We start from the raw sequence: 12210 nt of genomic DNA, 5'->3' as shown, positions 1-12210 counted from the left end.
TTATAATCAATCACAGAACATTTTGAAGCATTGTATTGGTACCTCCATTGTGCGGTATAGTTCTGACAAATTTCCAACATTGCATTAAGTCCATTTACGGATAAAGATGCGAGAACTATATCTTCAGCAAGAGTGTCAGACCCATTTTTTTATATTATAGAAGCAAATGCCATATCAATTAATCCATTTATAAAGAGGAGGTATATTGTTGATATCGGTCTGAGGATCAAAGTGGTGGGGATTTGCTAAAGTTGATTTAAGGTGTATAAGTTCGTCCGCATACATTAGAAACATCAAAGCTATGCACCACCTTAATCTTCGTGTCCTGTTGAAAGAAGAATATGTAAGCCTAAAACTGTGCAGAGTGTAACGTCCGATAATGAAAATATAAAGCCGAGGTTGGATTTGTATCAACGACGAACGACTTATTAAACATGACATAATGAAACGAGAGGAGAGTAAGAATGGCTATCCGTGGTTGACTTATAATTCTACATTATTCTGGTGTCCGTCGAGATTAATTTGTATTTTTTTTTGTGAGCTGGAGTTGATCCGAATGTCTTCCTATGTATTTTGATTCCTTGCGCTCTCTTTCGCATTTCATTGATTGTCATCAGTGATATTCAGGTTTAAATATATCTATTTACTTTCAATTCATATTATTCAATTCATATATTACATAACTGCTTGTTAAAATAATATTATTTCTCGAAACAGTGATTAGTTGATGTAAACCTATTTTTGGCGTAAGGATTTGAAAAGTTGAATATCGATTCGAAATCAACATGATGTCATTGCAGTTCTACTTATATGTATTACAGTTTAGGATAGACAATGTTACAAATATAAAATACATAATGCGATGGTTGCAAATATACCGCTTTCATATTTTTATACAGCAGTGTTGATATTTTCTGGTCCTTCAAGGAAATACAATGTAAACGAGTATGTCTGTATCAGCATCATTATAATAAAATCATTGGCACTTAAGATTCAAGCCCGGTAGAAAATATTTCAGAACAAACCTGTTTAAAGGCTTAAAAGCCAAGGGCTAACATGTACCAAACGGGAGACACACACCAACCTTAAACGAAGAATGCAGTTTCATGTAAATATAGTTTGATCATAAGTTATTCCGAATTTGGAAATAAACTGTATTTCAGTACATTCATTCAATATATCTAAGTCAAATTAATTTCCAATTAAAGCAAAGGGAGGTAAATGTTTTCTTTATATTTCAATTTTTGTTTAGAATTATACATCTTTGTTTACGCTGTAATAGATGACATCGGACGCTAGTTGTCAAAATCGATCCAGAAAAATATTAAATATACGTTATAAAATGATGTGAATATTTCAGTAAGTACTATTTCTTACACTGCTACAAGTTCCCATCTTTAGTGCACATGGTTGTTAGGAATATTAAACTTAACGATATCCAAGGAACATGTATACCCTAATATTGAGAGCTGGTGACTGTATACTGTAGTTGTTTGGATTTGAAAGGCAGTATAAAAGGTGCTGTTATAAACAGGGGATTTATTGCGTTTCAAATCAAATGAAACTTCAAGGTAGGAGTTCAATTTCAACGCCTGGACAAAGACAAGAGCATCATGAAACCGGAATGGAAATAGAAGAGATGGAACTGGTATTTTCAGCACTGAGATAATAACGTCTGTCTGTAGCATCTTTGTTTACGCTGTAATAGATGTCATCGGACGCTAGTTGTCAAAATTGATCCAGATAAGTGCTGTTTATCCATGTTTCTGGTTTGTGATTGTTTGTTTTTGTGTATGGCGTTTACCCAGTGCCATTAAACGGGGTTTATATGTAAACTTTCGGCTACTGAGTTTGTTTCTATAGTTTTTCATATAAATAATGATGAGTCGAGCGTACCAAATAAGCGCAGTGTTTGTCTGTTTAAGGGCAATTACCACACTATTTTATTCACACTATTATCCAAACGTCAACGGGAGTAGTGTCCCTTAGTAAGCGCGTCCGATACAATTTCAAAGAAAGACGAACGTTCAAATTTGCGTTTCTGTGCTAGTTTATTTACGTTTAGTTCAAGAATTTTCTTTCACAGACATTTCTTAAATTGTACTTCTTCAAGATAATATATAATTCAGAATCGAATTAAAATGACTGGTTATCTAAAGTATAAAATTTAGCAAGTTTTTAGTTTAAAGCATGCGAACTATTTATTTGGGAGGAGATACAATTACTAATACTGTCTTATTACAAATCATTCAAAGAGCATTATCAATTTGTTCTTGTCAAACTGAAAGCATGTATGATTGTCTATTTTTCTGTCTTATAGGCAACCTCCTTAGACACTTTGGTTGGTCGAAGAATGCATTTTAGATTCAATCATCTAACTTGTTCTATGTCTTCGGCGTTTTCTCAGTGCCATTAAAGGTTAATGTTTAAATGTTTGGCTATTGAGCATGTTTCTGTAGTTTTTCACATAAGTATTAATAGAAAGCTGTTTTCGATTTCCTTTAGAAAAACCATTTATTTTCTTTAAATGAATATTAATTGTATACATGCTTTATTTCTATGTTACGTACTTCAATTCTTCTGGTGAATCCAATTGAACAGTTTCTGTTTCCTCCTGTACTTTAGATATGTATATCAGTTTGTTAGTCATTGTTTGTCATTATTGCATGCTGTGTGTCATCTATGTATGCCTTAAATAGGCGCTATATGTTCAATAAAAATACTAGCAATGACCCGGTATTGAGGTACCGAAATAAACACTCGTTCATTGAAACTACGCGGTATGCAAAAACTAAAAGCTTGTTGACTGGAACTTGGCAGTGACCGAAATAAACACTCGTTCATTGAAACTACGCGGTATGCAAACACTAAAAAACTTGTTGACCGGAACTTGGCGGTGACCGAAATAAACACTCGCTCATTGAAACTACGCGGTATGCAAACACAAAAAACTTGTTGGCTGGAACTAGGCGGTGACTGAAATAAACTATTGCTCATTGAAACTAAGCAATTATCCAAATTAACAATTGTACATTAAAATTAAAATTCCTATGTCCTGTATGGTTCTACTTTGTTTAATTGATGATCACAATATTTATTTTCTGTTTATGAGGTCGTATATGAGAACTGTTTGACAATTCTACAGGCGTACAAACCATTTAGGTGTTAACAACCTTGCCTAAGGTCTTGCTTAGGTCCTAAGGTCCAAATCATGCTTTAAGTAATAATTCGAAAAATTAGATATATGTAGGAACAGCACAGTTGAGAACAAGTTGTTTTTATTTCCTCAAAATAGTTTTCAACTTTAAAAATGGCGTAAGTTTAATACATTTTTTTCAAATTTAGTTTGGTTTATAATCGTGTATTATTTGGTTAACTGTGGTACCATTTGTACAGTATATTCCAAACCATTTACTGATTTGTGTTTCGCAGTGCGACAGGTTTTGCAAGAACAAACGATAATGGCGTTTTATTTCATTTATTTAATCAAACAATCGGTAGCTTATCAGTAGAAATTGTCTCAAGTATGGCCAAAAGCGAGAAGTTCTGCTCTAAGAAAATCCAAATATCGTTACTGCGCCAGTAATTCATCATGGATTTACTAAGGCTCTTGATTACAATTTAACGTAATCCAAATTAAGCATTCCTTAATATTTTCAAATTGAGACAATTTCCGAAATCCTGATTGGCATCCGGATTAGTATGCACACAACACACGTTTTAGGATCATTGGTAATATAATACAAGAAGCGAACAAAGGTTAACACCAAATTGTTCTCTTGAACGTACTGAGATAACTCATACATTTAAAGCAGAAAAGAAACAATAACTGTCAGTAGCACAGAAATAAACAATGTGCCGAAAGCTCCCGCGGCGTTGCATGTCGACTTGACGTTCACCGTCACCGTGGTAGATCCGGTCAGGGCTGGGGTGCCGTCATCAATGGCATGGAGCACCAACGTGTAGGTTGCAGTGGTTCTCTGGTCAAGTGTCTTATTGGTCGCTACTTTCAGACTACCATCTGTCCCGTATGCGAAGCCAGTGCTATTGTTTCCAGCTGTAAATGGATACAAATTTAAGATAAATTGTATTGATTTTGTTTCGCAGTGTCATTTATTCGCCATATATTGATTTAAGCCAAATGCATGAGGCTGAAAATACACGAAGCCTATATTATCAGAAAACAGTGGTAAATTTAAAGCTTCGCGAGGTTTAAAATGCGCGACCTAACTGATGTTTAAATGTCCAAAGATCTGAACACTTTACCGCTGCATGTGTTGAATAGAAACATCGGGCACAAATATAACAAGTAATGTCAGACGATAATTTGTTAATGGAAGAGCTTTAGCTCCTCGGCGAGAGGTCAGTGGTTCCAATCCCGATCGTGTCCATTCTAAAACAAACCAGATAATGAAATTAAAACCAATGGCTCTCTCGCCATAGACAAAGCCTGGAGTTTTGTTCAACTCAGAAAGTTGTATTCCGTGCAAAGGTGCTTCATACCAGATACTAATATGTTCAAAATGAGAGCTTAACGATAATATACGGATAAATAAAAGCACACTATTCATCATGTCTTACAGTTGATGGAGTAGGCAATGGAATCGTCTGCGTCTTGATCCTTGGCCGTGTATGTTCCTACCAGCGTGTCTGAAAGTACGTTTGATTAGAATTTGATACTTGTAATATTGTTATAATACAGTCAATACAGTCAATTGTTTATAAATTTTTCTATAGTTTAGCGGTACAAATAAAAGGTCAACTTCGAGCTATTGCAATTCATGTAACAAACCAATGACTCTATTGTTTTCGAAGTAACGTGCGTATATTAAACGGTATAATTTTGTTTGTACCGGGGGATTATCTTTAGAAAACAAAAGTATTTATAAATCCGGGCTTAAACTATACATGTTCGTTGATTATAATTAAAACGTTTGGATATGCACATTTTTTGTTCTCTGTGATTGACATGTATAGAGCCGATATCCTATTTTTTCATTTAGGTTCAGAATAAAACATAATAACGATTACTACAATATATGGTGACGGTCAAGGTTGTTCCAAGTTTTGCCATATATGGCAATGATCTGTGCGTTTATACAACTAAGCGGCTAGTAAAAAAGCCGCTTGTTCATGTGTTTTCGTCATTTGAGGTTGTATACCTGGCGATCATACAGAAGAAAACTGGTTTTCCCACTTACCACGCTTTATTGTTTTGTTTATGTGTGTATGCATATTTTAGGATTATGATTTGAATTATGAACATATTCATTACTGTAGTATCTTTTCAGATGAACCAATGTGTGTTGTTCTGCATGAGAGTCTGAGTGGATGACATTGTTGCACAGATTAAAAGAGGAGATTTCATGAACATTTAGAACAGTTGCTTGTGCAATTTGTACTTTTGTTTTTCATGATACTATGTATAAGTGATCGGACACAATTTACCACATGTAGTGGTCTTTTTTCAGTGTATGTTTTTTGAATAAATATACTTGCCCGGTTTTGAGCACTCTTATACAGTCGTTGTTTTATATTTGATAAGGTTAATAAATAATGATTTATGATTGGCTAAAATTAGTGAAAGAAAACGTAATTGTGAAATATACCCGCTCAAATGAAACACTGTGCCGTATAATCTGGAAATAATACATATTCCTACGGTTTATAGAAGCTTTAAAACCAAATTGTTACAAGAGGTTTGCCACAACCAACACGGTAAGGTAACTTCCTGACTATCCTGTGGCTGTCTGCATATCGAATTAAAAACCCATACATCCTTATTATTTTTTTATTTTTTTTACAATTCATTGACATTTTACTGTCCTTAAAAGCATATCAAATTTTTATAACTAAAAGGGTGGTGGCAGTTTTCTTTAAATGAAAAATGTCTCTCTAAGATAAGACTTTACCAGCGATAGACTTGTCCGCAACGCATACATTGTCTTGTTGTGCCTTGGTGTATACTGGTGCCTCGTTGAGGTCTATTATTGGAAGGGTAATAGTTGCAGTTCCAGCACTGCTATCGGTAGCATCTGTGCCTCTGTCAGAAAACAATAAACTATGTGTAAAGTGTCGATTACACATAATTGCTTTAAATATATGGTATCAAATAATTAGATATTTCATTTAAAGAACTTATGTTGGCTTTAGACGGGAGTATTGCCGTTTGATTGAAACTTCAAATAAAGGTTTTGTGGCCAATTCGACGAATTTGACTCTATAAATCGTAAAATTATATATTAGGACAGATAAATGATGATTTAAAGCAACATTTAATTAGTGAGATTACGTAGAAACAATGTCGTAGGACAAATTAAAGTTTACTTAACGCTGCTAAAAGTGCGAAAAACAATTCATACACATACTTTACTATAAAGACGAGTGTCATAGCTGTCTCATAATCAAGCGACTGGCCGGTAGCCAAGGACACTACACCAGTTGCAGGGACAATTGTTCCTTTCCCACTTGCATCGTCAACAAGCTCATAGGAGACGGTACCATTAGCAGTTGCAGTGGCATTAAACAGCGCTGTTCCAGCAGTGATGTTTTCATGTGCTCCATTTGCGGTAGCGATTGTGATAGTGCCACTTGATGTGTTTATAGCGCCTGGTTCTGACCAATCGATCAGGACCGCATCTGCAAAAAAACGAAAGATTGCGATAACCAAATCGAATACATTATAAAATCTTTGAGCTTATTTTTAAACAGCGTATTTAAATACTTTTCTTCATTCCCTATTAAAGGTATTTGTACACTATCTCTTTGAATTACCTTATTTTCAGCGATCAATATTTCTTTCTTACAACATAAAAGTGGAAACCACATGGACAAGCCCGGTTACCTACACTTTAACAAAGGTCTTGATTAAGGACACAATGAACTATGATAACATGGGGATTGAAATACAACGGCAGGTGTATGAATGTAATGAACATTTATCGTTTGTCTTAGTAATGCTTGAATTGTTAAAACTAACAAAGCGGTAATAATAATATTTGCCATTCATTGTTGTTCTGCAGACATATAATTTGACAATGTCTCTTGCCATTTTAAGACACTTCCAACTAGGAACGTTTTTTTGCTCGTCGAAAATAAACTTCGAAGGATAGGCGCACATATTCACGATAGTTATAAATGTTTGATTCATGTTTTAATTTGATTAATAAATATGGCTTAATGACAACATGTATTTTCAAAATAATATATATAGAATTTCTGGCATATGCAACATATTTTTTATCATCTGTTTTGTTTTTAATCATAAAATCATTTAAGTCCTTATCTGATCATAAAATGATATTTTGTTCGTGATATCTTATGTGACTATCTGCGTAAAAATCGATCTGGTTGTTCTGATACATAAAATATCCATTCTGATATCGAATATAGTTCAATTTTTAAATGACCTTAAACAGCTTACATATTATAACGCTAATGGGTTTTTACTGTAAACACGTGTTTAATTGTCCAGTTTGATAGAGCAATGATGTAGAATGAAATAAAATAAAACGATAACATTTAGCATTGACAGACTTATGTGTCTCCAGCATGCAAACTCAAGCATGCAAAATCTAACAAATTCACAAACGATGATGTAGGACAAAATTACATCAATGGACTTAAACTAACTTAAAACTAAGTTCGAAACACAAAACATTCAAATATATTCGCACCGCACATGTCTACATTTCTTACTTGTTTCAACTTCAGCAAGGCTATATCCATCGCCGTTGTTTTTTAGTATATTTTGTTTTTCTCGCAACCTGACTGGTACGTTGAATCTGACCAAAATCGTACACAACCACTGGTCAAGGGTGGGAATTTAGGAAATATAAGTTGTTTGATCAGAAATCTTAATATTTTTGGATATATGAACATATTATAAAAGGATATGTGTTAAAGTTATTTATATTGTGTGTTGTAAGATCAATGTCAATGTTATTTTGGCTAAAAAAAGAGAAGGAACATGAGTCCTTGATTTATAACATCGATGAAATAGCAAGCCTTAAGTATTTCGATTAAGTGATACATATACATTGTGGTGACGTCATAACATTGTTTTACTGCTTTTAAAGAGAAAACACATGCTATAAGTATATTATCACATTTGTGTCCATTGTTTGTTTTTTCAAATAATAAACTTGTTGCACATAATGATAATGCTTGGTAAAGTGCGCCCAATATCAATCTGTGCAACGTGTTTAACACTTTCAATTAACATTTCTATCTTATCCTCTATTTAACATTGTCAAAATATGGACCCGAAACCTCATGATGGATTACTGGCACAAATCGCAATTGGTTCAAGTTCTTGGATCAAATTCAGTAATTGTTGCTAAAAGTACATAAATGTATAAGGTCAATAAATCCAGTAAGAATTTACATGGCTGAACTGCTAAATTATGTTGTTATATTGCAGATATTTGAACTACTATTGACCAATTACTATAGTTCACTGTGGTAGCACAATCCATGTCAAAAAGTGGTCTGTATAAGGCAAAGGAATCACTTCAGAGTTTGCCTTGAAGTTTGTATATACACGGCCGATCATTCCTCCCTAGACGTGTGTGGACTGATTATGTTGTCACAACAAAAGTTTACAAATAGTGGGTCACTCAATGAGGACAATATTTATACCAAGTTATATGGTAATCCATCTATGCATAAGTAAGTTATAGCGCGGACACGAGCATGTATACTATGACCTATAAATGTCAGATGTGAGCTTGACCATTGAGGTATGGACCCGGGTCAATATCAATGTACATTATCTCAATGAGGACAACATTTGTACCAAGTAATATGGTAATCCATCAATGCATACGTAAATTTCAGCGCGGACATGGGCATGTGTACTCTGATCTTTAATTGACTCGTGTGACCTTGACGTTTGATGTATGGACCCGGGTCAAGGTCACTGCACATCGTCTCAATCAGTACAACATTTGTACCAAGTAATACGGTAATCCATTAATGCATAAGTAAGTGATAGCGCGTACACGAGCATGTGTACTCTGACCTTTAAATGTCTTGAGTGACCTTGACCTTTGAGGTATGCACTCGGGTCAAGATCACTGCACATCGTTTCAACGAGGACAAGATTTGTACAAAGAAATATGGTAAACCATCAATGCATAAGTAAGATATAACGCGGACACGAGCATGTATACTCTGACATTTGAATGTCTCGTGTGACCCTGAACTTTGAGGTATGGACCCAGGTCAAGGTCACTGCACATCGTCTTAATGAGGACATCATTTGTACCAAGTAATATAGTAATCCATCAATGCATAAGTAAGTTATAGCCCGGACACGAAATGTTAAAGACAGACGGACGGACGGAAGGAAAGACGAACAGACAGACTGACAGACGGACGAAGCGCATTCCTATAATCCCCTCCCGTCTCCGTGGTGGGGATTAATTAAAGACAAAACAGTATTAGTTGTATGAATATTCATAACAGAACATAAGCTTAAGGATGGACTGTTACTCCCATTTAAGATTTACCACAATTAATAGTATAGTTTTAATATTCAAAAAAGAATGAATAAATGTCGAAAACAATGGTTCTTATGAAGGATACCGAGTTTAATTTGAAAGAAATTAGCATAAAACACGGTATTTCTACCTTATAAAACTATAGTTTACCACAGCAAATATTTGAGCACTCACCAATCATTTAATATTTTTGCGCTTTCTGCTATTAAATACACGGTTACAATCTTGTTTTTAGTAATAAATATTTTCCATTAATGCGTTATTTAGTGTAAAATTAAAGGTTTATCAAACAAAACTGAGGTTTGTTAAACATGTGTATGTAATGATTTTGAATAAGAGTGTCACTTTAAATCAGTTTTGAATTATAAGGTAAAAGCTGACAATTACGAACATGAATTTTTTCATCTTGTTTAAAACATTTTCTAGAGCACATTATTTTTATATCACTAAAACAATTTTCAAGCCGACAGAAGAAAGACGTTTGACATAATAATTTACCTAAGTTAAATAAAAACTTGTACAAAACGTTGGCAGACATTACGTATGGATATTCTAACACCAATTTCACAAAATAATACTAAGCAAAATTTTAATTATAGAATGGTTCAGTTTTGTGTATGCTTCTTATGTAAAAAAATGCACTTTTTTTACAGAATGCGTTTAAAATATCATTTCCCCATAATTCAAAAATATGTTTATTTTAAAGCAAAAGGTGTACCTTAGAAGTTGCTTAAAACAAGGGGTTGTACTAATTTCTTTTGCCGTATAATATATATCATATGGGGAAATCTTGACCGAGGTTTTTTATCAATATATTGTATGGGAGAATGCGGTTTAAAAAAATAACAAACATTCACGATTTTAAAAAGTTTTTGATTTAATACGGCAAAATGCATTAAAAACGAGATAGATAATATTTTTGTGATATTTGACCCGATATTCTGTTTTCCTACTATTATTATTTGTTCATATTATTTGTTCACTAAATAAATGTCTAAAAAGTATGCTGACATTAAAGGGACTATACACCAGATTGGCACCAAAAAAAGTGTTTTTCTGTAACGAATCACAGGACAATTATCTAATAGAATGTGATACGCTTTGATATCATAATTGTAGAAAAAAGTACCAAAATGTAAACAAAATTGTGTCGGAGACCGGGTTCGAACCCGTGTCGCCAAAGTTGCATTCCAGCGTCGTATCCACTGAGCAACGATGGCTTACTGTAATTGGGTGACATAATTAAGCTATACACCTACCTCGGTAATATCACGTTATAACACCGACTAGCCAATCACGCATAAGGAATGAATTCTACCTGGTAGACATACCCAGTAATCTTTTTTAATGGAAAAATACGAAATAACTGCTAAACTTAAATAAATTGTTAACTATGTAGTACTGTAAGTTTCAATGCATTGAACACATCAATGCCAAGTTTATGTCAGTTTTCGACAATTTTCTTCTGTCTTTCGCTATTTTATCATACGGAGTACAGCCCCTTTAAAAAGTAATACATGATAAACTTGAATGGTGAACAGACGGCATTGTTGAGCAAAATCAAAGTATAATAAACAACAACGTTAAAGTGACACTCTTATCCAAAATCTTTACATACAGATATAAAACAACTATAAATTCTGAGTAATAAACCTTTAACTACTTACCAAATAATGCGTTTTCGGAAAATATTGAGTACTGATAACAAGATTGTAACTGTGTATTTAATAGCCGAACACTCATACATATTAAATTATTGGTGAATGCTTAAAGATTTACTGTGATTTACGAAAGCCTCATAAGATAGAAATGTCCTATTTTCTGCACCTTTCTTTCATTTTAAACTCTGTGTCCTTCATTAGAACCATTGTTTTCGACATTTGTTCATCTGTTTTGGTATATTAAAACACTTGTATTAATTGTGGTAAATCTTATTTCGGAGTAAGAGTGCATCTTTAAATGAAAACAACAGGTAACTCGCACCCTTTGCAATAAATCATAAAGCAACAAAAGAACAGTTATTACCTTATTTCCGACGATACTCCCAGTCCCCTCATTTTACAAATAAAATTATATCACAATTGTTAAGCTATGACAATGGAAAGATACATACCACATCCCTGAAATAAGCACAACGCCACAATGAGGCATGTCCCTAGCGTCCCTTTTGGCATTTTATTTTAGTATTTTACAAAGCATTATTAATCTGGAAGTATGAAAAGGCCAAATGCCCAGGACAGAGAGGTGTAAAGCTATTTATACGTTATTGTAACCATGACTTGAATTTGCTAAAAAAAACTATCACCAGATGTTTAGGGGATTTTTGTTTCGTATCAAAGTCCATGCACACAAAGCGTATTAATATAGTTGAGTCACTTCAATAAGGAAAACGCAAAAAAATGAACACCCATTTGGTCGTTGTACAAAATGCAGGGCGTAGCTAGAGAGATTGGATGGATGTGCGTGGTCGCTTCGTATAGATGTCCGCCTCGCACGTAAGAGGTTGTGGGTTCGAGAGCCACATCAGTGGGAGAGTGGTCTAGTGGTATTGGTGTCCGCCTCTCACCCAAGATTTTGTAGGTTCAAGCCCCACCAGGGAAACAGTCTCCAATGTGATTGAACATAAAGAAATCTAGATTATTGGCAATTTCAGCAGACACATGCCTTTGGTCGAACAAAACAATTATGTAAACAAATGCAATTTCAA

General features: G+C 34.1%; 1 protein-coding gene across 1 annotated transcript; it reads right to left on the bottom strand.

Annotated features, from left to right (window-relative positions):
• Positions 1 to 3462: 3462 nt before the first annotated feature.
• LOC128239900 (cadherin EGF LAG seven-pass G-type receptor fmi-1-like) lies at positions 3463 to 11774 on the bottom strand. The gene is made up of 5 exons (XM_052956344.1): positions 11617 to 11774; positions 6369 to 6639; positions 5913 to 6043; positions 4582 to 4650; positions 3463 to 4057 (listed from the first exon to the last, which is right to left on the bottom strand). The coding sequence occupies exons 1-5, from the start codon at positions 11675 to 11677 to the stop codon at positions 3807 to 3809; spliced, it is 783 nt and encodes a 260-aa protein (XP_052812304.1). The 5' UTR covers positions 11678 to 11774; the 3' UTR covers positions 3463 to 3806.
• Between the last annotated feature and the right edge of the window lie 436 nt (positions 11775 to 12210).

Source organism: Mya arenaria, chromosome 7, assembly GCF_026914265.1.
Source record: "Mya arenaria isolate MELC-2E11 chromosome 7, ASM2691426v1".
Classification (NCBI taxonomy): domain Eukaryota; kingdom Metazoa; phylum Mollusca; class Bivalvia; order Myida; family Myidae; genus Mya; species Mya arenaria.
Note: the sequence above shows the minus strand (reverse complement) of the source record. Positions and strands in the feature narration are given on the sequence as shown.

Excerpts from the sequence above, each read along its gene's own strand:
- LOC128239900 (XM_052956344.1), bottom strand. The coding sequence starts at position 11,677 with ATGCCAAAAGGGACGCTAGGGACATGCCTCATTGTGGCGTTGTGCTTA. Across the intron at positions 6,044-6,368 it reads ACACTCGTCTTTATAGTAAA|AGGCACAGATGCTACCGATA; the intron begins GTATGTGTATGA and ends GTTTTCTGACAG. Across the intron at positions 4,058-4,581 it reads CATTGCCTACTCCATCAACT|CTGGAAACAATAGCACTGGC; the intron begins GTAAGACATGAT and ends ATCCATTTACAG.